This window comes from Amblyomma maculatum, chromosome 4, assembly GCF_055883805.1.
Source record: "Amblyomma maculatum isolate TAMU_Amacu chromosome 4, ASM5588380v1, whole genome shotgun sequence".
NCBI lineage: Eukaryota > Metazoa > Arthropoda > Arachnida > Ixodida > Ixodidae > Amblyomma > Amblyomma maculatum.
The window spans coordinates 53,660,078-53,687,958 of record NC_139347.1 but is presented as its reverse complement, the minus strand read 5'-3'; the positions used below and the strand labels follow the sequence as shown (position 1 = coordinate 53,687,958).

The following is a 27,881-nucleotide window of genomic DNA, read 5'->3' as shown; positions in this document are numbered from 1 at the left end:
TTACGAACATAATTACTGAGAAAATAACTGCTAAACACAGTATACACTGGTGTCAGCGACCATTTAGACATATTTGTGCTTGCCGATAAAACTAGCCAGATGTTAAGAAAAAACTCAAAAGAAGGTTATCTCTCCAACTTACCTTGCATGTTTCCGATCTGCCATTAGTGATGAAAACTGGAATATCGTTTACGAAGCAAATTACAGTTCTGCCTCATTTTATAATATTATGAAAGTGTTCAGATACATTTATCATGCACATTTCCTGCTTCGTCGTATAAAAAGACCACCCAGGATGCGGAAGCCTTGACTTACGTATGAACTATTAAGCATGATCAGATATTAGAATGCTTCATATGCCGAATTTGCAAGAACCAAAGATATCAAAGATTTTTCTGCTTTTAAGGCATATAGAAATAATATGAACTCAAAGTTAAGGGTAGCCAGAAATTCATACTTTCTCAATATTTTCTGGGACGAGCCACACTGTATATTTTTTCTGAGCATTTAACATGAAGCAAGCATGTATAGTACGTACAGTCGAAGGTATCTACAGCGATTGGTGTTATTGCGAGACTGAGATAAATTTTGCCGACCAAAGTTAAAATTCTTTATATTTTCCTAGTGCTATCGCTTCTTCAGTATTGTAATACTGTCTGGAGCACGACAGGTACGGCGGACTTGCAAAACTGCACTTACTTCAGAAAAAAGCTATCCTATATATTGCAAATGTGCCCTTCCGACATCCCACTGCCACTCTTTTCGCGAAATATAATATCCTCTCGGTGTTCTATATAACTATAAGTTATTACTTAGCTATATAAATAGTTTGTGAAAGAAAAAGGTAACTTTATAATTTCTTTAACTCAGCTGCAATAAAACATGCGACCTCCCACTTACGCGACACAAGGAAAAATGGCTTGTTCCTACATCTCGTACATCTTATAACAAAGTCATTAAGCTATACTCTGCCCACACTACTACATATAACAATTCATTAAAATTCGATCCAGCATATGAATCAAAACAGTCTGTTAGTTTCTTTTCTGCCTAGTGATGCTTTCATAAGTGTCTGTAGATCATTTCAAATATAGTACAATGATATATATATATATATATATATATATATATATATATATATATATATATATATATATATATATATATATATATATATATATATATATACCGGGTGTCCAAGCTAACTTTAGCCAAGGGTTAAAAAGTGGAACATTTCAGATAGGCACCACCTGCATTCAACTGCCAGCCATCTAGCGCACCACGGACATTTTTATTTTTCAGTTAACTAATTAGTAATTAAGATAATTTATCTAATTTATTAAGCATTGCCTTTAGACAATAAATGTGATTTGCAAAGTTGGAGAGCACTTTCTAAAATCCGCATTCCATTTATTTCCGACAAAGAAAACCTCACATGTATCGTGTTTCCAAGCTCTACAGAAAGCCCGTGAAATACAAAAAAAATATCACATGACTAACGCATTCGCGCGCCGCGATTCTAGGGCTCTCAATGGGAGTTTGAGTGAACGAAAGTAACTGCTTCCTTGGCTCGACAGCTCAGTCCCAGCGGTAGGCTGATTATGTTGGCAGTGGTTGCAGCCAGCGCGGTGAGCTCACTACGACTTGCAACGTCGCGTGCACCGATTGCCGTGCTCCCCGCAAAAAATCCGAACTTTTCGTATATAACCCAAAATCAATGAGGTGCAAGTGCGACATTAACTTCGAAATTAAAGTCGACGGCAAAACCGTACAAAAAGTCCAGCAAATCAGAATCCTCGAACTTTTCATTCAAGAGGATGGATATAACAACGGTCACGATAAAAAAAAAAAAAAAAAAAAAAAAAAAAAAAAAAAAAAAAAAAAAAAAAAAAAACTCACTACTACCTACGCGACGAAAATAACGGAGATATTTAAGAGGACTGCACTGAAAGGCAGAGGACTCAAATAGAGAAGCCTCCGGAGACTGATGCAGGTGTATATAATAAGCCGAATATGCTGTGTCACACCATTCCTCAACGTCAGCCTGATGTTGAGGAATGGTGTGACACAGGAGATGGGTACGAGGGGAGACGAGGAGATGGGTAGACCCAGTGCCCTCTCTACGCAACGCCTGATGTGCGCGTCTATCTTATCTTCAGGCGTTGCGTAGAGAGGGCACTGGGTCTACCCATCTCCTCGTCTACGGAACGCCCGATAGAAATGTGAGTGCATAATAGCTGGACGGAACTTGCTGAAGCGGTGGGAATCGCCCAACATGACAGATTAAGTAGGAAAAGCACGGGTCAAACCATCTTAGAATGGGTGGGTAGAAAAACAGATATGAGCACAGCCGACAAGGTTGCCCTACCGCCACAATGTCGCGAGAACTTCATTGTCCCTCCTCTCCCCCGCAACATGCACCCAGAATACTACAAAGAGAGAAGGAAAAAGAGAGCAGAAGCACTGGTTAAAAGAGCAAAAAAAAAAAAATCAGAATAAAAGAAGTCGCCTACGTAGATGCTGCAAGCGGTTGATCGGGGGCGGCAGTCGCCGCAGTAGTCGATGGTAGCGGCGCACCAGTCGTCTCCGCCCCCATCCGGAGCAGAAACATAGACATGGCTGAAGAGGTCGCAATAGCGCTTGCTTGCGTCGGAACGAAGGCTAGACTAATATTTAGCGACAGTAAAACTGCTATCTGAAATATCGGAAAAGGCAGTGTTTCGCAAGAAGCCGCCCGAGTTCTATCAGCTGCCACTATAATTGATCGCAAAATCACCCTAATTTGGGTCCCATGCACACACGTCCGCTCCCGGCAACGAGGCGGCCCATGATTTAACCCGATATCTCTACTTCCGGACAAACGCAGAGTCGCCCTTCTGCCAGGAGATGAACGAACGTTTGCAAACCTATAAAGAAATGAAAAATTATATATATAAAGCGGCCTAGCCTGGCTGCGAATATCCAAACAACCCTGTCTAGTTGTTTCACACCCAGATAGATGAGAGAAAAAATGATAAATGTAAAGCCTGCGAAGCGAAGGGGACACTCGACCATATACTTTGGGAATGCCCTGTCTCCGGGCGCTAGGGACAACATTAAAAGTAGAGAAGCCTGGGAGACACTGCTGCGAAGCGATGACCCTGGCGTCTGAGGCCGCGAATAACCAATGTATATTCGCCAGTCCTTAGTCGCGGAGGTTCCAGCCCCCGTTCCTGCGTACCAGGAGCGGGGAGCAGGGGGCCTCCTAAATCGGCGGAAAATAAAGTTTTAATCAATCGATCAATCTGCCTGAAGCAGACGAAGAAACCACTGCGGACATATCGACCTGCCGCGGCAATGCGGTTGTGGAGTCAAGGCCGCAGCTGATTTCATTCACTCAATGCCAGTTTGAGAGCAGCACAATTGTGGCGCACAAACGCGCCAGTCACGTGATATTTTTTTTTTATTTCGCGGGCTTTCTAAGAGCTTGGAAAAACGATACACGTGAGGCTTTCTTTATCGGAAATAAATGGAATGGGGGTTTTAGAAGGTGCTCTCCAACTTTGCAAATCCATTTACTGTCTGTACATGTTAGTATAACGCTTATATTATTGAGTAGATGGGTGAGCCAATGTTAGGCTTCAGGTGCCTTTTGAGTTCCATACCAGTCACTCAACGCAGCTCTGCCGCTTGTGTAACCTTTGTGTTGGTCGTGCAGCATGATTCCACAGTCATCTCCTCAGTCTCTTGTGACAGTCTTGGGCACAGCAGCACCTGGTCGTTTTGTTTCGCTATGCTTCCTTCTTCTAGGGGTGGGCACTGCGTAGTGCCACAAAATGTTCTTAACATCAACGTTTGCAACAGGTAGATTGTTTGCAGTGCAGTGGGTTTTACCACCTTTTTGCTTCTTGCCCAGCATGCCTCATTCATTAGAAAAAAAGATATCTTAATTACTAATTAGCTAATTAGAAAACAAAAAAATTCCCTCTGTTGCACCAAATGGCTGGTCGCAATATGTAAGTGGTTTCTGCGGCCTACCTCAAATCCTCAAATGTTGCATTTTTTAACCCTTGGTTAATGTTAGCTTGGACACTCTATATATATGCCATTGTTCGTTTGTCTTTTTTATGTTTTGTTCATTTGCAGAATTTTACATGGTGCGTAAAATGTCCTCACACCGCGCCTACTCTACGTACAAGGCATGAGTGTGATGTACTCTGGTCTGTATATGTATTTTCTAATTATGTCGCTTAGTTGTAAACATGATTATACCACATCTGTTGTATTGTCTACGTTGCTATCCGCAACAATGCACTGCAATTTTGTAAGGGGCAGGGACCCCTGTCAAGCTGTAGTTACAGCTTTTAGTCCCTGCTCCTCCCTTTCGAATGGAAAGGAAATAATGAATGAATGAATGAATGAATGAATGAATGAATGAATGAATGAATGAATGAATGAATGAATGAAGTCTCAAGCAATTTGTTTGGGAAAAGAATGAAGCTATGACGCAAGTCTTTCAGGAATTTCAAGCATGTCCTTCTGTGTATCATATGAAATACACGATTAAGCGCCGTGTCATCTCCTTAATTGTTTCTTTAGTTGTCTGCAGAAGAGGAAAATCACCTTGTATTTCTTATACCCAATTTTATTGATTTAAACTCATATCTACTGACTACCACGAATTTGGTCCGCACCACCTCTGGGGGCAATCTGACCCTTCAGGTTTTCGAGAAGAAAGGCAATTTGGGGACATATTCTCTGCATTTCATTTATTTTATTTTTAATAAGTGGCCTCTTCAGGCTTATATGTAGTGAGGTTTAAGCAAATATTGGTTGCCATCAATACTGGTTTTGAAAAGGAACATATTATAGAAAATAGTCTGCATATATGTATATGTCGTGTATGTCTGTGTCATTGAAGTGTATCCCATACCAAAGAACTCCGCGCTTATGATACACCAAAATTAGCGCGATAACTATTCAAAACAAAATGGCCAGCTAACTTCTGAAGTTGTTCTGATTTATCGACAGCATTTTTAGGTTGATGGCCTCACACCCCATACACAGATCTCAGGATTGGGTGAAAAAGCGTTCTTCAATTTTAATTAAAACAGGCATTCTTTGGTAGGAAGTCCGAAATTATATCTTCCTTCGTGGTCATGTATACCTAACGAGCCCTTGCGAGGAAGTTCACTGGCTAAGTAAAGGCCAAGATATCTATTCCCTGACGGGCAATAAATTGACTCTGAGGTGACATTTTCTTAGCAAAATGCATGTGAACACTTTCCTAGAGAATGATAATCATGCTCCAGTCAATACACCAGTCGGTTATTTTGTTTAGATAACTGAAGCATCACAGTCAGCATAATTAGTAACGATTCTACATGAAACACAATCATCGTTGCTTTGAGGAAAGTAATAAATGTGGTGAGAGGAAAAAATAAAATCGCTATTGTACAGAAACACAGGCTGTAATACTCTCGGTAGTGATCTAAAAAAAGTTAGGCCAAAATGATTCAAATTCTAATAGATTTTATTTGTTGCACATTGCGGACATTGCGCCTTGTATACGAGGACTCGATAGTGACTTCACGGATGCAGACGAAGCATTTAAAGTTTCTTTTTGTAGGCGAAGAAATTTTGGAACTTTCGTTAGTCTGCAAGAGAACGTTTCTTCACGAAACGCGCCGAAAAGCATTCACTGGTCCCAGCGCCACAGAAAACGTTGCATGTAAGTGATGCACTGTTGCTTCTATTTTTATTTATGACAAACAAGAAACAGCTTTTTGTCGATTCCTTACTCCTGAGTTAACGTTTGGCTCATGGATAATTTAATGTAGTTCAGATGGAGGAAGATGCGTTACCAAATATAGACTGGAGTGTTTCGAAAGTTCGCGCGCCTCGCCTTCTGCACAGCCTATTGGCCAACTCGCAATACATGCCCACATAGTAGCTATCAGGTTTCTGATTGTACGACTAGTTGTAGATGCATGGTGGCTGTCACAAGAACTTGCGCTGCGTTGCTGGTCCTTGGTTGGTCTGTGTTGGAGTGAAACGAGCCGCAGCGTTTTTGTAACGTGCCTCCAGACTACTGGTGAAGCGCGACAGCGCTGGCTGGTTGTGGGTTTGTTGGTGCAGTTCGGAACGACCGGTGTTACTGCTCGTCGCCGCCGGTGCCGCTAGTATCCATGTATGACGTCGCGTTAAAATTTGAAGTGAATATCATTTGGTGATCCGCAGGCAGTTGGAGAGGGTACACCTGAAGAAAGCAAAGAAAGAAAAGAAAGACTATGTGATAATCTCTAACAGGACCAAAATATTTGACACAATGAAACCGTCGTCACCGTCATCAGACATCGTACCCTGAGGCAATGATCGTCAAATGGTCTCTAGACAGCCGGTCTATAGTTCCGGTGCCGCCATGCGACCTGTGTCAGAATTCACAAATATTTTCTACTTTAAGTTTTCACAATGCCTTCAGCTGCCTATGGTTGCTTTTATATGCCGGCCATTCTGGTGCTTTGCCAGTCAACCAGTTATTTTTTCTGACCATTACGTGACCTGCCTGAGACAAAGACTGCGATTCAAGTTCGCTCATGGCGGCTAACACGAATCGCAACAAGTGAATCCACACAACGCATTACAGGCACTTTAAAGCATGACGTGCACTACCGCGTCACTCCAACTACAATTCTTTTCTGATCTTTAATCTGAGCGTGGGTTAAGTGCAGAACTGCGATTCAATTTCGCACATGGCGGCTAACACGGAACGTATTTAAACTGAGAAACTATTGTTTTTATGTTCGAAATATTTATGTTATGTCCCATTGAAAACTGAAAATTAGCACTAAAAACAAGTACAGCTGGAACATGGAAATGCATGACATGAAGGGTGTATGAATACAGAAATTCACGCCCAATGTTAATTAAGAAAATATTTGCTAAAGTATCACCTGCTCGCTTTTCTTTATAAGCAAATATTCACGCTGCTCTCTTTCTATGTGTATTCTTGCGGCAGCCGTGTCAGCACGGTTGGGTCACAAGCCCTCTCGGATGCTGCGCTAGCAGCAATATATTTTAAATAGTATTCAACAAAGAACGGTTTTCAATTGCATGAAATAAACTTCCAGCCCTGGACACTCGCCTATAGTTTCGCTTTCTATCTTGTAGTGCGCTATATACTCATAATAAAAGGCTCCACGTGCTCGAACATATCCAGGAATAAGAACTACCCAGCCTGATACAAGTTTGTGCCCCTTCGCTAGTAGCTGATCAGTTGAGATCTCTCTCTCTCTCTCTCTCACACACACACACACACACACACACACACACACACACACACACACACACACACACACACACACACACACACACACACACACACACACACACACACACACACACACACACACACACACACACACACACACACACACACACACACACACACACACACACACACACACACACACACACACACACACACACACACACACACACACACACACACACACACACACACACACACACACACACACACACACACACACACACACACACACACACACACACACACACACACACACACACACACACACACACACACACACACACACACACACACACACACACACACACACACACACACACACACACACACACACACACACACACACACACACACACACACACACACACACACACACACACACACACACACACACACACACACACACACACACACACACACACACACACACACACACACACACACACACACACACACACACACACACACACACACACACACACACACACACACACACACACACACACACACACACACACACACACACACACACACACACACACACACACACACACACACACACACACACACACACACACACACACACACACACACACACACACACACACACACACACACACACACACACACACACACACACACACACACACACACACACACACACACACACACACACACACACACACACACACACACACACACACACACACACACACACACACACACACACACACACACACACACACACACACACACACACACACACACACACACACACACACACACACACACACACACACACACACACACACACACACACACACACACACACACACACACACACACACACACACACACACACACACACACACACACACACACACACACACACACACACACACACACACACACACACACACACACACACACACACACACACACACACACACACACACACACACACACACACACACACACACACACACACACACACACACACACACACACACACACACACACACACACACACACACACACACACACACACACACACACACACACACACACACACACACACACACACACACACACACACACACACACACACACACACACACACCTGTAGCATCTTTTTACTAGACATTCCTCATTTTGCACCGTACTGTTACTGCAAAGTATTCGCAAGAACCGCGCTGCATATAAGTTATGTCTTACGCACTGGTGGTCATTGAACTGCACGGAAGAGTCTCTCGCCCGAATCCCGTTTTTGTTAAATTGTGAAAATGCTCTCATGAGGATAGCAGTGCAACCTACGGACGCCAGAGCTTTAAGTGCAATCGCTACTCACTACAGTCACGGAAAATATTTGTGTTCCCCGGGGAGCTGCCTACCTCCCCGGATAATTCCCCTATTGCGTCATAAATAGCTCACCGGCGCAACAGGACCCGGTGATATGGTTCCCAAAAAACTCGATCCTTGAAGCTGCTGTTGCTGGTGGTGGTGGTGGTGGTGGTGGTGGTGCTGCTGAAGCGCCTGTTGCTGCTGGTGGTGGTGCTGCTGTTGCTGTTGCTGTTGCTGCTGCTGCTGCTGCTGCAGTGTCGGTTGCTGTTGCTGGTCCTGAGAGTGGTGCATCTGGTTCCTCTGCGACCCAGTTCCCATGCAGTTTGCAGGAGCCGTTGCCAACAGGTAGGGCGCAGGCGTCAGTGCTCCTGCTGGACCGGCCATTGTGGACGTCGGCACAGACAGCGTGGTTGTCGGTAGGGATAGCGTGTATAATGGGGCATTGCCACTCTGCGTGCGAAAAAAAAAAAGAAGTAGAAGTCGGTTTGTGGCAGGGGATCCGATGTGAATACGCTTGCGTAACTTAGTCGCGAATTACGAAGCAAGTGAAACAACGAAGCTGCAAACACCATAAGGAAGACTGCCTTGTCCATGCGTTTTTTAGGTGCTAAAGCAATGCTATCGGCTGTGATGAACGCAGACTTTTTTTAGTGGAGGGCTCCATACGGGGCAGGTTCATATGCCATCTCTTGCCTTCTTCACTACTTTGCGCTTATTTTAGTGCTTCACTTATTACGTTACCTTAATTTACACCTAACAATGTCCCGAGTGTCCCACTACTGGGCCCCGTGCATTGATGGGGTCCCGGCAGTAAAAAAATTCACGGTCTAGTTCACCGTCTAGGGTATACAGTACGTGTGAAATACCTCACCGGAAACTAGCTTGGCGCATTATAAGGCGGTTCATAGATGATGGTCGCACTCTAAATCTCCCTCAAGGTGAAAAGCGTGCATACCCGACGGCTCGATCTACCTACCGTAGTGAAGATTCCGCTTCAAAACATTGACGGACATGCTAAAGGAAATAAATCAAACTCCGTACAACAGACATAGTCTTCAGCTGCTCTGGACTCTTCACGCCGCGAAAACGAAACTATCCGACGTCGCTCTCCTTGCCCATCCGCGTCCTGACGCACTGTCCCCCTCGGGGTGATCTGCGCATGCGTACTGACGCTCACGCGGTAGCGGTAAACGATAGCGGTAAGCGATAGCGCTAAACTAAAAGTCTGTAATGCCAGTAACGGCGGCCACATTTCAAGTATTACGAAATGCAAAAGGAGTCTATGTGCATTGTGCGAAATCATTGAATGTTACCGAATTCTTGCGGGTGGTCAAATAGATTGGGAATCCGCGGCGTTCCTTTGCGACGCAGAACGAACGAATGAGAAACGATGAAGAGAACGACATCGAACGCACAGTGCAAGACGCTGCCAGTTAAGTACCCAATATCCGAATGGGGTAGTAGGGAATCAAAGAACTAAAGAGCTTTGTTTTCGTTGCCGCTGAATCAAATCCCGTCCGGGGCTGAAGTTGTTTCTGTTGGATACTATTTGAATGTGAAGTTTCGAAATATTCTGATTAAGTCGGACTTCTTGTTGTCTCGTTCTCATGTCCGGCTTAAGGAAAGTTGCGGTTTCCGGACTAAGCTCACCGTAACATTCCTATAATGGGGAGCTTGCCGCCTGAAGTTGCAGCTGGATGGAGCAAAAATGCAGATTCTCACGTACTGAGACTATAGTATAACCCCAGGCACCAGAAACCGACCCGGAGTCTCAAAGCGGACTGTACGATAGTTGGGAAACTTCGTAATGATACAAGAACAAGTTAAATTATAATAGGGTCATGACTTCGTATCGGCACCCACAGAAACGGTTGTCAGGTTCAAATGGCAGAATAAAAAACTCTTGCCGTAAACTGGCAGGTGAATTACCTCTAGCTATATGATATTATAGTCTACACTCGAGGCGAAAGAGGTGAAATAAGTAGTCGATTTTTTGTAGCGATTCTGGACGCAGTGTACAACTTTTTCCGTATATCATGGTCGTTCGCCGCTGCTTTCTACCTACCCCGATGTCACAAGCGTCAATGGCGAGAAGCAGAGGGGGAAAATGTATCGATAAAACCATTTTACAAGATGCGGCCTCAGGCGCGGCGATCCCCCTACATCTTGAGCGTGTTTACCGTCACTGTGGCCGCAAAGTTTGGGTTGATGAAGTGCACAAGCATCAGCTGCTCGGAGACCCTCCGCAGCTCCTCCTGCTGCCGGAGGATCTGCTGCTGCAGCGCCTGGTGCCTGCGTCTCAGGTAGTCCTGGAACTGGCTCTGCTGCTGCGGTTGCTGCTGGCAACTGGACGACTGCTGCTGCGACGGCAGAGGAGAGGGCTGTCCCTGCGGCTGCTGGTTGAGCATAGGCCTCGAACTGAGCTGTTGGTCGCTGGTCTCCAGGCAAGCAGACAGCCTCCCAGGTTGCAGCACCTGTCGCGGCCGCCGCGGACGTTCCTAAGGTGAGGCTGTACTCAGAGCACACCTGTGGAACAGCCGCACTATAAGGAGCTGCAGAAAGGTGGCCGCCATCGGTGGCTTCTGGAGCCTCACGTACTGTTCGCTCCGAATTTGGCCAGAAATGGAACTAAGAGAGAGGCGGAGTGCTATGCTGCCAGAGTTCTGTATTGCCAGTCATCTGTTTCCATTGCTGAGCTTTTACCAAGTAGCGTTACCTTTAGTCGCAGCGACAAAAGCGTCCTGACCACTTGCAGACCATGACAACAAGTGTCATTTTGTGTATCAATAGGAGCTCCATATATTCGTGTCGTTTGTCGCGACTACCACATCTGGTCATAACATCGCAAAATAAAACATCATATACCCGAAAACGAACAGCTCATAGGATGCGTCACTGGAGATCAGTAATGTACTGAATATACAAATGATGAGCGTACAATGTTTAATGATCGCCAGAGAGCGTGGGTCATCCTTAATTGTTTTGTTCCCGCAGGCAGATTTATTTCTAAACATAGCACGTGCACAGGTTATGGCTCGAGTTATCGAATAGATACGACCAGTATTTCAATGAATGCGGACAGCTGGACCAATAGGCCTTCCTTTCTTTTGATATTTAGCGCATGGTGCGAAACCTTATAGCCGTCGCTCCGTTGCTTCCAACTCCAACCTTAGTGAACAGCACCCCACTTCGAATTCATTTTTATGCCAGGTTGATGACATGTACCACGCCAGCACAGACAGTGACATGGCACACCTGCGCAAATCCATAGATTGCAAATATTTTGACAAGTGCAAAGCCTTCCGGCGCGTCTGTTCAGTATTCCTTACATCGTGGTTTATTCTCGTTATTACCAGCATTTGCGCCCACTGCGAAGACCTCTGGCAGTGACCTTTATCTAAACTTGACCTGGGACTGTTCGATCGAGCCTCCGTATCCTGGCAAGTCCCACAAACTCGATATTTATATCTGACCGCCTGTTTTCACTGCCCCACCTCTTCTCCTCCCGCTTACATCTTCCTTATGGAATTTGCCTTTGTGCAGAGTTTTTCGCACTGCATCTACTCCCGAGGTCAGTGTCTTATTCTTGATTTCAGCTGTCATATATATATCTGCCAGCTAACTCTCGACCATCAGTCCCCTGCGCATCTGAAGCAAGTGACCCAAATGATGTCCGTTCAGTCGTGCTCAAATTAGACGTTCCCGAATTGTTTCGGCGTTCATTGCCCATTGTACGCTCGCAGCGTAAGCGAGGTATAGTGGTGCCAGTGCGGCGGCGGTTCGCTCACTCGCCTGCACCGCAGCTGCTGCCGCACCGCTCTGAGCGGAGCCCATCGAGGAGGGGCCCGTGAAGGTGGCCGCGATGGGCTGCAGTGTGGTTAGCGTGATGAGGGGCGCGTGACACGTGGCGGTCGTCTGGAAAGGCCGCTGGTCCATCATCTCCTGTTGCAAGGATGAGGACGACGAGGTGGGCTCCGACGCGATCGGCACCAGGCGTCCCAGCGGCGGGGACTCGCGTGTTATGGTGCAAGCCTCAGTGAACGGAAGGGACAGCTGGTCTCCGCAGGTGCCGCCACTACCACCGCCACGGTCGTCTCGCAGCACGCCTGGAGCGGGGAGCAGGATGGAGAGATAATAACTGCACGGTGGAAGCAAGGCTGTAACGGTATAGGCGCGTTCGTTTGATGCTTGAAATAATTATACACACACGAAGAAGATGTGCGTGTACCCGGTACGCTGTCTTCGCGCTGTTCTTGCAGTCAGGCTATGCGCCCGAAGCCTGCCAAAGCCATAGCGACAGTATTGTCACTCGATTCTATCCTAACCCACGCTCAAACCGCATACAACAGAGGCTAGTAAACAGAAGGGAAAGGGGCAGGTGAAGCGCTGATTGTGTTTTTGTTTTGATTGAAGCCTTGTGTTCACTTATGCCCCAAGTACTCTCAACTGTGTGCACCATTGCCCTCAGACCACGTGGCGTGGCGTCCGCATTATGCGGCGCAAGTTCTGGCTGCCTGTTTTGTGCAGGTATACGAAAGATAAAAGGAGAACGCCTGGCTCTGTCTTTTATAAGTTTACATATTTTGGCGATTACATCGTTCTAGTTTATTGCTTAGCCTGGAGAGTGGCATGCTGCACTCTGCCTCATTCCAAGCTGCAACACTGCGCCACCTTTGCTACTCGTCAGATTGGCTCGTGCTATGCCCATAGCTATAAAAAGAAACTTGCGCGAAAGAGCGACAGAAACGATAGGCACTGATGATGACAGCTAACAGTACGGAGCGAACACCAACGTGACCGCATAAATGTTCAAGCGGGTGCTGTTTCTTAGCTTTGAGGCAAGCCATGACAACAAATCGGACGTAGACATATGCGCAGAAAAGGATAGTTGGTAATAATTGGGTGTACATGCCCTTTAAGAAAAAAAGAAAAAAAAAATGACTGTCATTTATTCAAAGACATCTCTGTACAGCACAAATGAAACAAAACGACAGAAAATATTTTTTATCGATTTGTTCTAAGTTGCTTTTGCTTACTATACTGTCCGTGAGTTTCTAATAGGTAGTTAGTACAAGTAACCGCGATGTTCACGATAAAATTCTTCATTTTGCAGGTCTTTCCGCGGCCTTTTCGTAACGCCTGTGGTATGGAGCTCAATTGTCGTTGGACTGGAATGATACAGCATTTCAAACTGCCGGGAATAATAGGCGATGCACACGCAGCTGCAACCTTACGAACGGTTTGCAACAAGTCATACCAAGAGAAGGTCATCACGTGTCCGCATTTTGTCCGTAATTTTAAGACACCGAGTAACCAATTTCACTCTTGTCAAAGCGCGCTGGTCTGGCACTCACCGGCGCATGTCGACTTCTCGGACAGGTTCGGGGACAGGCTGTCCCTGGAGCTGACGGAGGGCGCGGAGGAGACCCGCGAGCTCTGGTACGACATGCGGGTGGGCACCGAGGCCCGCGAGAACGCCGTCGGCGCTCCTCCGGAAGACGACGTCTTGCCGTGAGTCAGGTCTTCGTCGTAGCTGGAGGCAGTGGAAATTAGGCAGAGCGATGAATTGTCAAAGAAGTTCCGTGCACATCCAACTCCGTGCAACTGTACGCAATTTTTCAGAATTTAAATACTCTTAACAAAAGGTTGAAGAGGTAATGGATTAGGGCGTTTTAGCAGACTGGTCGATTCGGCAGCATCTCAAAGCTTGCAAACAAAGCAGGGCACACATAATGGAGAGCGCTGTCCAGCTACAGGAAGCGAGGTTCAACTCAGCCTGGTAGAATGCGCCGTGCGAATAGCTATAGAGAGCCACCGGAGACCTGGACTAAGGACACCTATTGCTGCGAAGACACCAGGCAATATTTCTTGAACAAATAATGTTTATTCTCCCTTTCTTCTTTTGCCGTGTGCACACCTTGTTTTGATCCGTAAGGCTTCACGACCCAGTAAAACGCATCAACAGCAAAATTACCATGTTTAAGAAACTGGCAGTACCATAGCCCAAAATAACAGCTTACAAGTGCGAGAAAAAATTACAGTAGTGATTATACTGTATGTAAATGTCAAGTAACAAACTATCTGAAGGAAGCCGTGAATTCATAGAAACACACACACACACACACACACACACACACACACACACACACACACACACACGCACACACACACACACACACACACACACACACACACACACACACACACACACACACACACACACACACACACACACACACACACACACACACACACACACACACACACACACACACGCACACACGCACACACACACTAAAGAGGCGGGATAAACTTTCAGGCTTTTTTTCTGGTACAATAAAGCTCTCCACAGATAAATTTTCTTTCTTGAGCAGGCCGCTCAAAGTTTTGTTCTGGGTGCCGTACTAGCAAGGATATGAGTCAGAGTCGCACGTGTTGTGTGGTACCTGCATGTCCTTTTTTGCCACATTATCGCTGGTGTCTTCCATGTGCCACAAACATCCTGGCACCTATCTTGATTCAACATGGCGGAAGAATGAGGACAGAAATAAAAACAGGAGAGCGGTATTGCTATATAATACACTACTAATTCGTTTCATGATTTTTTTTTTTTCATTCGCTATAATTTCCGCTTTGTTTATAAGGTTAGGTTCACTAGAGGATTTGGTGTCGCTAGACTGATTTATCATTCAACACTTTTTTCACTAACGTCTTCCAGCAGGACGGTTACGTATAGTTAAAAAAAAAAAAAACAAACGAAAAACATCCGCTGCGCTCTGCGATGACTTGGAGCACAAAAGTTCTTTATTCGCGATAGCTGTTGACTTTGCACGCTCCAATTGCATGGCACGCTCCCTTCTTGTCGTTACATTCACTTTTGCTCAACTGTAATTTGCATCGTCACAAGAGATGTATGTACCAACACTATAACCAGCAGTCTGTCCCATCGAGTCTAACATGTGGTCTTTCATACCTCATAACGGTGTGCGTGCAGACGACGAACTCCGGCTTGGAGCTCCATTGGTGGTAGGTGATGTAGTAGCGCGTCTGCAGCCAGATCCACTGCTGGCCTTTGGTCAGGAAGCGGTAGTGGCAGGAAGTGCCCTCGCCCGTCTGCATCACTGGCCGCCACGCGTCGCTGGCGTCACCACACGGCGCGTGATTCCACATGGCGAAGGCATGTCTCAGACACCACAGAAATGAGAGGCCATTCGCAAGTGGCATCCACGGTATTCTCTCTCTCATTCAACAACCATTGATCACTAAATAATACCACGAGACTTAGAAATTAGCAGCGAATATTGTAATGCAATTGACGTGCGCTTATATATTGTGTATCGAACTCATTAAAATAAAGCATATATTCAAGACCCTCGCAGAAATCCGTTTAAAGAGCACATAGAACGTTTACCATCGCCTGAAGCAGCCGGAAGGCAAGAAGAAATTATTTGCGACTGATCATGACCATTGTCTCATACTGCGCAAATTTTCGGCATTTAAAACCAGTTCAGTTCAGTCGTTCAGTCGTGTCCGACTCTTCGTGACCCTATGGACCATATCACGCCACGCTTTCCGGTCTCTTACTATCTTCCTAACATCACATAACTTCATCTGCAAGGCCTCGAGGATGCCATCTAACCATCGCGTTCTCTGCCTACCCCTTCTCCGGTGACCCTCAACCTTTCCCAACATCAAATCTTTCTCCAGCGACTCCTCTCCTCTCATCAGATGACCAAAGTAGCTGAGCTTTAACTTTAGAATTTGACCCTCCAATGAGCAGTCAGGGTCTATGGCCGACAATATCGACTGATTTGATCTTCTGGCAGTCCAAGGAACTCTCAAGAGTCTCCGCCAGCACCACAATTCAAACCTGTTTATTTGATAACCAAAGCCGATTTCCTTCAATAGGACACATTATATATCAATCAAAATAGAGTGTGAAAAGCATGAAAAGCAGCGCGCCAAGACCTCCGTTTACTTTCGCGGGGTTGAGAACTTATGAATTGTACAGACGACTCTCGGCTGAGCAGAAGCAACGTCGACGTCGGACGTGTCATTTTTATTTGTTCATTGTGTCATCACATTCGCCGATGTGTCTGTACTAGACCCCTTAAGATTGCATAAGCTGACAGATTAATCTAGATTTAGGCTCGATTTCTTGTTTAAGCGAAAGCTGAGAAAGCTGCTTCTGCGAAGCCAATCAGCTTCACTCATGACGCTTAACAAAACAGAAAGATAGGTCCAAGGGAAACTTATCCTGCCTTTATATAAACGTTCTGAATAATGCAACGCGGAAGCTTATTAGCGGTTGTTAAGCCCACAATTATTTTCCGGCAGATGCATTTAAGAATAGTAAGCCACGCAGCGCTTCGTTAGTGACGGAGAAACAAAGCGCAACACCGTACAGGCCTCCTGTCCCGCGGCAACTTTCTCCAGGTCCTCCACGTGGTAGTAGTCGTATCCTGATGTACCAAGGACCTCGAAGGGCAGGTACCCGATTATTGGAGGTGCTCTGCAAAGGAAAAGAGAACAGTGCTTCCACACCACTGCACGGCATAAAGGACAGTCTTTACCAAAATTGATACGGCCGAAGGGCTTTCCTCCCAGCTCCTCGCGCTTCTATAGAGTTCGAAACCTCGTAGTTGACGAATCTCGCCCTCACTCTTCTCTAGCTTACCTATTCCAGTATTGCTTCCAGAAGCACCATTACAGAACTTAGGAGAGAACCCCTTGGACCGTATATTTTTGACAAAGACTGTATGCATTAAATGTGGACGTCGCACGATAGCACTCAAAAGGAGCACAGTAGGAGTAAACTGAAGAACTAGTACTGATTCTCAAGTTGCTTCCATTTTTTCTCCGTTTACGCTATTTCCGTATGTGTGTTGTGCGCTTCCGTAAAGTCCGCGTGAAAAAAAAAATAAAAACAGTTAAATGTATTATCGAACTAAAGCTCGCACTGCCAATCACAAATATTGGACATCAAGTAAGTGCCTGCCATCCACAGTATTAAAGCGGGTGGTGCAACAGCACTTATTTCAACTGAAGCGGCAACATATCCGTGTACTGAGCATAGGATGAGCTCAGCGCGGTCTGGTAGCAAAGCGAAATTGAAGGAAGAGTTTTATTACGCGGACCAATTCCATTTCGCGGCCGACGGCACAAGTAGATGTGTTTCGCCGCCACTGTTTCGGTGTAACAGCCCTGCATGTACAAACTGTGGATGCTAGTCTATAGGCTACATTCTTTGTGAGTGCCCTATATACAGTGAGGAAATACAGTGTCTGTGCCGTACGCTGAAGCATCTAGATGGACGCCCATTGACTGAAATTAAGATTTTAGGTCCCTGGCCACGGCGATCGTCTGCGGTGAAGGCCTCCCAGGCACTGCTCCGCTTTATGAAAAGCACAGGCTTAATCGAAAGACTACGAGTTTGCTGTTATGTTAAGTTATATGACTGTGACGCGATGTGATATGGCTGTGATGTGACTGTACTAACTTCACCCATTCCTCTCTCACAACTTTTATACCCACTCACCCCCTTCCCCCAGTGCAGGGTAGTAAACCGATTGCTGTTACGGGTTAACCTCCCTGCCTTTCCTCCTCATCTTCCTCCTCCTCCTGACTCATTTTTCAACTTACTTCGCTCCATCTTTTAGGTCATTTCAAAGCATTGTATAGATTTGTGTCGAAGTGAACTATTAAAGCGGTGAACGTGACGTTTATTCTAGTGGATGCTCATCTTTCATTGGCCAGCGTAACCATGGCCCTTGCACACTCAGCCGTATACTGTACGTCGTTTGTTCACAATTCTGTGGAAAGCCGCCAAGATGTTGGGGGTGACAAAAATGCACTACTTGTATGAATCTACACAGATAAAATAAAAATTATAAGCGGCTAATTAGTATCCGGCGTAGAAAAGACACATTGATGTGATTAATGAACGAAGTAACAAACCTAAAACGCAAATGCGAAAAGATCATATTAGTGAAAAATAGTGGTTACTCATGCTGCGTGCCAGTTCGTGATGCACATGGTCAGACAACCAGCACACAATCTTGTCTCATTTTCTCTACCTCTTTTTTTTTCTTTCCATTCAATTGCTAGTTACTTGTTTCTAATTGCAGTTAGCTGAACAATTTTTTTGTGTGTTTTCCTTTTCCATGTTTTGGTCCTTGCTATGATACCGCTTCGTTCTTTTTTCCTGTTCTTTTTTTCTTTTTCTTTCGTTTCACTAGCTACGTATCGTTTCTGCTATCATTAACTGCTCCTCTTTCTGTTCATCCACTATTATTTCTTCCACATTTTTTCTAGAGATGACCAACGTGCACCTGCAGTCAGTCGATCTTGCCTGAACAGCAGCTGCTATTCACTGACGATGAAGTCAGTCTTGTGTTTCATTCCATGCTCTCGGTGAACACTCCTCATATAAAAGGCCATCCAGTTTGTCATTTGCTGCTATCAAGACTAGACAGATTTTCACTCTGTGCTGAACGAGTGTCCGGCAGTGCACGTACTGAATGGCAAAGTCATACTGCCCCCACAGCGGCTTTTATGACAGAGGGATAAAATGTTCTGCACAAGTTAGAGTAAGGTATTTCAGCTGTTTCCTCCGCTCTGAAGTATTGACAGATAAGTCATATGTCCTGAGGAGTGACATTCATTAAGGCTATAGAGCTCAGTCAACTTTCAAGCAGGAAAATAATAAAAACACTGTTTCTTTCCTTTTTTTTTTTTTTCGCAGAGTTCGACCAGTTGGACTAGAGCGATGGTAAAAGAAGAAGGATATGGTAAACAGGTCTGTTGATTTTTCTCACCTGTGGTCAAGGAAGAGAAACTTCCACTCCAGGCTGTGTCTTGAGCTGAATTCGTTCCTGGACCCATCGCAGAGGATGAGCTCCCGGAGCAGCTGCGGCGTCTGCAGCCGCACCATGGCCACAAGGCAAGGCGCGGCCAGCTCAGCCGAGCCCGTGTTGGGTGAGCACACGCTGCTGCAGCTGTTTGAGTCGTACTCCAGGCCGCTCATGGGAAGACCTGCCAGCGTGTGTTCACCACGTGCATAAGCCTCTCGCTGCTCTTGGTGATTGCGGTGGCTGAGAGCATTGCCGTTTACTATGGAATTGTACCTGCGTGTGTGGTATTTCACGGACCCCTGCATGCTTCCTGATGCTCACTTCGCTGAGCCGCTCTTCTTTGGGCAGATAAATATTATTGTACAACTCCATGTTTGAATTTGCAAATGTGACCTCACAAGAGTTTAGCGTACACTACAAGCGCGAATCGAGCTTGTTTTTGTGATTTCGTGAGACACTTCGCACGAGGTATTTCGCAAGCACTATTCTCATTGAATATACTCATTAAATCTATGGCACTATACATACCACATTTCAAGCATTATATTGCATGGAAGTGTTCTCGAAAACCAAGAGAAAGGAAAGAGAAGGGAAAGAGAAATCGCAGAATCTGAACAGATATGTAGTCTGGGAGAGGGCTGTGTCAGCATCGCCTCTGCCACCCTTACCCAAAAAGAGCTGAACTATTTGCGCATGAGCCATCGGCTGTACAGAATGTATATAACAGTGCATTCTTCCAAAAAAGAAAAAACTGTTGTAATTTCGGCGCCCGTCCTTCTCATGTCGTCCTTGTCCGCGTCTTTTTTACGCTACTTTTCCGAGAACTGTGTACCAACATGCCCAACTTGCCCCATTAACTAAGGCCATAGAGAACAGTGTCATTACGGCGATCGCCTTAAAATAAAAAGGTACCAATATAGTGAAGTTTTATTTCTAGTGTTGCCACATAAGTTTCCATGACGAACTAGAAGCCATAAAAGTGACAGGTGACTTAAATAGCAAGGTTTGAATGTGTTAGGTGACCCCGACTTCTTAGCCACTTTCGAACCATTTCAGGCGGGTATTGTTGTGCATTGAGTAGTGACACGTAATCGCCGCCGAGAAATTGCATTGTTATTTATTTATTTAGGGCGATTTTTTTTTTTTACAATGTCAAGTTTTGAATAGTAGACGATGTCAAACTGGACTATGGACACGGACACGTCAAGATTTTCGCTCAGATACTTCAAAATCACATTTCAGTTAAGGTGGGGGCAAGGTCAAATTTTGGGTAGCCCTGGAAATATTTGACTGCGCTATGTTAAAACACGCGAATGCATTGATCAATTTCGATAACACCATTTCTACATTTCGTAAGGCATGTTTCGCAGCCATGGGAACAGAATTCTTGTATTACCTCCTTATAACTATGTCGTTATCTCCATATCCCTTTCCACCACCATCTGAACACCAGCCCTATCACTTTATATTATATTCATAAAATGTAACATCTATAATTCACTCACACCCACAATCTGAGTGCACCTCTATAATCTCTTCTATCCTTTATTTCTCGGATTTGTTCTGCTTTTTAACGCATGAGGGCAAAGGCGCAACGCTAAAGTCGCTCACTGCGGCTGGCAATGTTTTGTCTTTATCTTTTTTTTTTTTTTTTGGGGGGGGGGAGAGGGGAAGGAAGAGGTTATGTTAACTCAAAAAAATATGACGAGCGAATAAAAAGTAACATGAACAGTAACAGGTTAAAAAGATTGCTTCATAGGTCCTCTGTGTGATAATCTCTTTACTTATTTCCAATTTAACGACAAAATAATGTATTCAGTGCTAGAATACCACCCACCGTCTCCAATGGCAGTGAGAAAAGTCCCTCTCAGGTTCACTGGCTCATATCTCACACTGGAATCCGACGAACCAAGGTTTCCCCTCTTCATGTAGAGATCGAGGTTCGCGTAGGCTTCTGGAAGGCAACCGATGATTAATAAGAACAGTGTGGCGTTTTCAAGTCCCTTAGTAAGTAACGCCTAAGTGTTTTGTTACTCCTCGCTGAAAGAAGGCACTGAAAAATTTTAAAATCTGTCAAACTTGGCAGTTTGAAAAAACAGGAACGCAGATTAAAGCATAAATATTTGCTTATTAGGCCGAGCACGAATCGATACCTCGCATTTGACATTATATATGCATAGAGTCAGAACCTTGACAAACACCCAGCGTTTTTTCGTGTCACTAAGTTTTGCGATGTTATTGGGATGAAATAGACATGGTGCGCAGAATTGACAATCCGCATTGTATTCTTCAGCCACTAAGGGAACAAAATTCTGCCTTTAAGAGAGTGATACGATAGCCTTGATGGCTCACGTCTGGAACCCTCATTGCATGTTCTCGTCCGCTTTCATGTAGTTTACTATCCGCTTATACAACACTTTCTTACATTTCGCCTCTGTTATCTCAAACGTGCATGGTTTATTAGTTCGCTAATTGGTTTACCGTCTTCGATATTTAAAATCGGTTGTCATTTATGCCCACACAGAACACGTTCTTCGTTTACACGGTGCCTCGTGAGCGCATGTACCTTGTGTGCCGTCCTGACGTATTATTCCTGCTCCTTGGGAAGATGCGGAGCTGAGCATTTCGCAGACGGCACCATGATCGCTTTCGTGCAGAATGTCCAGAATGAAGATGTTGTGCAGCTCATGCTGGAAAGAAAACAAGGCCGGGGACACAAGCTATACCGCTTTGTATAGATTTACATTGACAACTTTTCGCAGTCAGGTGTTTTCGGAAGTGGCAGTTATTAAACATAAAAATTCATTCTAAATGTTAAAGAAAAATACTTTTCGCGTTGTGTCCAGGTTATTACGAATGTTTTAACATGACAGTGCCACACCACCCTCTCATCGCAAAATAGTATAACCCACCAGTAAAGGGCCTGTCACACTAGCACGACACGACGCCGATTCAGTCTGCCAACACCGTGTCTTCGTGATGTCTGCGTCCAGGTCAGACTGCGCCGACAGAAACAGTCGGCCAACAGTCGGTGTTCGTGCCGCGTCGCTCGCAATACGGCTGTCGGCCGACGGTCCCCCAACTATGTCACACTAGCTAGACATGCGAAATTTCCCGCCAATTCGGCCCATCACTCGTTCTCACTCCCCTTAATTTGTCATTGTACTATTCCTCTCCTTAGTTCTTTATTATTATTCATTCTTTCATGCAAAATTCTCGTTACCTGGAGTTGCTCCTTTATTTTACTTTGTTTATTCTTTTTATTCTTATGTACCATAGGCAAGGGTGCTGTATTTGTAATTCTGTTTCATAAATTCACTCATGCCAAGACAAGCGCCTCGCCAGTCGTGATTATGGGCCGGACTGCATAACCCAGTTTTTCAAGGCACTGGTTCGAAAAGCAGTGTTTGAAAAATAAAAGCAGTCCGAGGCAAATAAAGTAGCAGTGGATACTTTTTTTTTTCTTTTTTTAATGCAGGAAGAAAAAATAGGCAATGTTGCCGATGTGCGGGTTCGAACCGATGATCTTCCATTTCATAGCCAACTGCGGTACCCATTACATCACGAAAGTTTTCTTCTGTTCCCTCTCAATAAACAGAACACCTTTATTTACATAAGGCTGCTACTCAGCCAAAGCCGAGAGCGCCAATTGCTTAGCGTGTTAACATCGCCTTGAAGAGACAGGAAAAGGAGTTTAATGGAAAAAAAAAAACAAGAACTATATGTAGGGGTCTGGTAACGAGGGAACTGAGAAAGTTAGACATGTTAGCAAGAGATGCGCGCAACAAAGAAGCCAAGGGAAAGATGGGTGAAAACTTTGGGCAAGGCTGCCGCCCATGGCACGTGCCAACATAAGCGGCACCCAAATAGTTTCTACTGCCGGACCTTGAAATTAACCACAGTGCGTCAGCGCCACTGCAGTTCCTCCCTCAGGCTGTCGCCTGAGCCAGGCGACTCGAGTACGCTCGCTGTCTACTCTGTTTTGTCCACAGATGGCGCCACACTGGTTTTGGGCCACGCACGCAATCTATCCACACGTCACGCCAGAGGGCATGCAGTGCGAGCACTAGCACTCAGTCTCGGAGCTCTGGACACTAACAATGCGCGTCGAGACATAAGAGGCCTGGCCACGTGACGTCTAAATTCATTTAAAAAAAAAACTGCTTACTTCGTCCGGGCAGAAGATGAGCGCCGTATTACATTCCATGAAGACGTGCTGTGCTGTCTCCCGAGGACCTGCGCTTTAAGACGTCAGGATATTGTTGGTTTCAGTTGACGTGTCTTTTTGCGGAATGAAAATCGTGAATGCAGTACGAGTGGTAGGAGTTCACCATTTACCCGTAGACTGTTCGGCTCGCTGAGAGTAAACGGCTGATATTCTGAGCCTTCCGTGCAGTGCAGTAGCAGGCAAAACGTTCGGCATATTTCACAGGCCTGACAGCGGGACAGCGTGGGTTCTTTTTGTTCTACAAGTTCTGCAGCATCGGCAGCTCTAGGCTCGCTCCAGGAAAATAATCGCTTCTTATTCATTTCTTCAGCACCACCGTCGTTAATTTTGCACTTTTCTGTGCACTTGGAAATGCAGAAAGGCAGCTCGCGTTGGCCACGGCTTTGACGCGCACCGGAGATCTATACTTGACTCGTCTCGACTGGAAAATGCTGCCGTTGACATCTCCCACGCATTCGGCGGCCCCGCGTATTTTGGCGGCTCGCGCTCACGTGTAGGTAGGAGATTATGGACTAATTATGTTATACTTTCTTATATACATTAGTGCTGAAAGGTATTCGCCGTGGACACGCATGGTGTGTAGAATCGGCCTCGCGTTTCTTGAATGTTTTTGTTCGGCAGCCGATATCGTGAAGTCCCGCCCACCGACAGTCGGCAGACTAGTTTTGTTGCCGTCCCCGTCCTCAAAACTTGTCTTATTAGGAAAACATCTGGTTTTCAGTCGTGTTGGTGTCGTTGTCGGCCTGGTGTGACAGCTTGGTCAGCCGCAGACACGATCTGCCGACGAGTTGGTCGACCATCGGTGCCGTCGTCGGGTTTGCGTCGGCGTCGTGTCATGCTAGTGTGAAAGACCCTTAAAGCTCACTTCTTTCAGTTTGTTTAAAACTCTCCATCTGCCCTCTCTGTGTGTGCTCTGTGGTGGTTGCGAACTGCTTCAATGAGCTTTGTCTAGATCTACATTGTTTTGTAGCCGCAGCACAAATAACGCAAATTCTGGTATGCCGCCTGCGAGTGTGCATGCTTAGAAGTTAAAGGTAACCTTTTTAAAGGTAAGCTATCGATAGGTGTGGGCTGTGCAGCGTTTTCTCTTTAAATATCGCCTGATATAGCGCGACATTTTATGACGTGATTTTTATGCGACGGATACCCGCGTTCCGTGTACGGACAATCGTAGCAATTTCATTACATTAGCAAACAACACTCCCTTCTAATTGCGGTACGTAGGGACACCCCACGCAGGTGAATCGATCGTTCAGAAGTGTCATGCATACCAACCCACCGGGTACACCATATACCTCAAGTCAGGCCGCATTTAACTGTTGGCAAGGGCTTTTGAACCTCTTCCCTCCCTCTTCGTGACGGCAGTGCGACTTTCGAAACATTGTAGGTCGCATCTCAAGCACTCATTCATGGCATTATGACCACTGTCATACGCACAAACACCACTGCACCGAGCAGAATTTCTGATGTATGGTTAAGAACTCGTGCATAACGGACCACTTACAGGGAGGTAGCCGAGTAGAGACGCCACGCTCTCCGAAGTGTACAGGATTTGACCGTTGAGAGAGAGGACGAGCAGGAATCCCTCAAGCGACTGAAACGGCATTTCGAAACATAGTCATACACATGTCCAAGTGGAATAATTTACGCGCTAAATCAGAACACGCTTTGTAGCGCCTTCTAGCTACTCCCGCTGAGAGAGCGCTACTTTTCTGGTGACAACGCATTGTGATTAATGGCATGGACTGCGCACCTTCTTTAAAGCGAAAAACCAGTGTTTAGTGCTGACCAGTTGAATACAGCGCATGAGACAGAGGGGAATAAAGGCATCTGCAGGGAATGAGTAGCGAGGCGTGTAGCCAAGTTCTTACTTCGAGCATCAGGTGAGTGAACTCTTCGTTTGACAGGAACGAGGGCTTCCAGTTTTCTTGACCTTCTTGCTCCTGACTTTGGAAGGACACATCTGCATCGTTGCATTTAAATATAGTTTAAATCATTTCGGAGCTGCTCAGAGTATTCCAGCTTTGCTTCCCGACGTTCACAAAACATCTGGTGTAACTGGATTCTGTACTTGGAAGGTTTAGCTGCAGGTATACAACCGTATGAAAAGGCGAACATAGTAAGGGATGGTCGGAATCTATCCATATTGCAAATCTGGGCAAGATTATTTGTTTAGCTGCAGGTATACAACCGTATGAAAAGGCGAACATAGTAAGGGATGGTCGGAATCTATCCATATTGCAAATCTGGGCAAGATTATTTATTTTTACCGTTAGGGCTAGAGTACATTGCAGAGGGTAAAGATAATTTACAACAATAAAAAGAACACAAAGCATAATCTATGCAATAGAAAACAATAGAGTTAAAATTATTATTCTTAACAATTTTCTTAGAAAATAAAAGAGTTGATGAGCAATAAGTTTAAGTGTTGTACCAAGAAAAAACGTAATATAGATCAGTTAATGAGAAGAAATACAGTACTGCGGTAATTAGCATTGTAAGGGCCTTTCTTTAAACTGAATGGGGTTATTTATGCTAGTTAATGACATCAGTAAAATGTGTAATTCTTTACGGGTTCTTGAATTTAATTGATTGTGCACGTAACACTGTATTCTTTCTGTTGGTGATTACGCGATGAGAAATGTAGGGTGATGGTTGAATTCATCGAGAGCGAAGCTCATTATTATGGCAGAAAATCTTATGGAACTGAGACAGAGTATGATTTCGGTGGACATGGGGTTTAACGACTTCAATTGGGTGATTCCAGCTGAACGACACCAGTTAGACAAAATAAAACGAGCTGCACATTTAGCACAGATTCCAACATGTGTACCATTGTGACGTGTTCAGAATCCCGTAAATATTAAACTTAAATCAGCTTTTAATGCAACGAAAATGTACGGAAACAACCAAGCACGACAAATTGCGTCTCATTTGCGATTACTTAACTAAACCTCAACGAACTTGCTTTTGACTACATTATATGCCGCACGCTAAATAAACACGTTGGCACAAGGTACGAGCATGTCTATGCATTGACAGTTCTCGTCCCCGTCCCACCGGTAGGAAGCCGAGCGTTTGATGCCTCCTTCAAGAACGTGCTCTTTGGCCGGCTTGTTTTGCTTAGCAGACATTGTGCAGCTAATTTATTCTTACATAACAACGGTTAACAATCAGGACATTAGTTTTTATTGTTTCACGAAGCTAAATTAGCAGTGACTGCAAGCTACGAAAGTCATGTTTGCAGAACGCGATTTTCTGAATTACAACTTCGAATAAGGCGATTTGATGCAATTAGTAAGTTTAGAAATGCCTACCATTGTGTGCCCTCAGGAAGGCGATGGTCGATCGGAGCACCGTAGACTTGTCCATCTTCCTAGAGCTCGTGGAAACCATGGAGCAGAGTTCGTTGATGAGCATGTTGAACTGGTCTCGCCTTTTCTTCTCGCTGAGGTTCCGCGACTTCCTATGCACGCGCAGACGGACGCCACCAGGAAACACTCTGTACTTCTGTCCTTTAAAGCCTTCCAAACGCATGCACGAGATGACATGATTCTCAGCTACAAAATTAAGCATTCAATTGATTTTGTGAACACACAGCTTCAGCAGAAAAATATTAACACGAGTGACTGGTCACTGGTGAGAAATATACTCCACTCGCTGCGGTGTGATTAACGATAGCGATAAAACGAGAATGACATGCCTTCCCTGATACTTGGATTCGCCGAAAGTTCGGCAGAAAGTCAGCATGCACTTGCAGATGATTGGACATTTTTATTGATTTTTTCTGCCCAGTTTATTGTCCGAAATTTGTGCGAATCTTTTCCCGCTGCAGCTGTACGTACTTATGATCAAGATCATGCACATACGCTTCTCAAACTCAGTGGCACAAACTACAGCCTTCATCGACTGTGCGTTTGCTCTGAGCTAAGTGTTTTCGTGTACATTGAGTGGCGAGTTCTGCATGATTCGCTTATTGGGTGTTGCGCTGCTACCAGCTAAGTATGTCCCCGTTTCGTTGACGACTAACTGGCGCTGTTATCTTCAACGTCATCCGCACAGCCAATTCCACTGCTGGAAGAGAGCCTTATTTCTTCGTAGTACGTAATGAAAGTTATCTCAAGCCGACTGCGTCGATTTAGACTGCTTG

The 27,881-nt window shown here is 45.2% G+C and overlaps 1 protein-coding gene and 1 long non-coding RNA gene across 6 annotated transcripts in view; one reads left to right on the top strand and one right to left on the bottom strand.

Moving 5' to 3' along the window:
- Positions 1-27,881, top strand: part of LOC146191049 (uncharacterized) — a 47,684-nt gene that overhangs the window by 19,059 nt on the left and 744 nt on the right. For 2 of the 5 annotated variants that reach the window (XR_014706596.1, XR_014706597.1), the window contains one exon: positions 19,395-19,627. This is a non-coding gene — a long non-coding RNA (uncharacterized LOC146191049). Of the gene's footprint in view, positions 1-4,125; positions 4,200-5,608; positions 5,711-13,763; positions 14,162-19,394; positions 19,628-27,881 lie in introns of all 5 variants that reach the window. The other 3 variants (XR_014706595.1, XR_014706594.1, XR_014706598.1) reach the window with 3 other exon arrangements.
- On the bottom strand, positions 5,805-27,192 carry Clk (circadian locomoter output cycles kaput protein Clock). Its single transcript, XM_084601487.1, has 13 exons — positions 27,049-27,192; positions 25,603-25,694; positions 25,236-25,325; positions 22,070-22,193; positions 21,341-21,457; positions 19,468-19,684; positions 17,056-17,162; positions 15,624-15,771; positions 14,005-14,183; positions 12,443-12,756; positions 10,831-11,124; positions 8,741-9,100; positions 5,805-6,238 (listed from the first exon to the last, which is right to left on the bottom strand). The coding sequence occupies exons 1-13, from the start codon at positions 27,149-27,151 to the stop codon at positions 6,134-6,136; spliced, it is 2,250 nt and encodes a 749-aa protein (XP_084457613.1). The 5' UTR covers positions 27,152-27,192; the 3' UTR covers positions 5,805-6,133.

Coding starts and splice junctions, on each gene's coding strand:
- Clk (XM_084601487.1), bottom strand. CDS start 27,151: ATGCTCATCAACGAACTCTGCTCCATGGTTTCCACGAGCTCTAGGAAG. Junction 25,326..25,602: donor TCACTCACCTGATGCTCGAA/GTAAGAACTTGG, acceptor ATGCCGTTTCAG/TCGCTTGAGGGATTCCTGCT. Junction 11,125..12,442: donor CGGCAGCAGCTGCGGTGCAG/GCGAGTGAGCGA, acceptor CGGCCGCGACAG/GTGCTGCAACCTGGGAGGCT.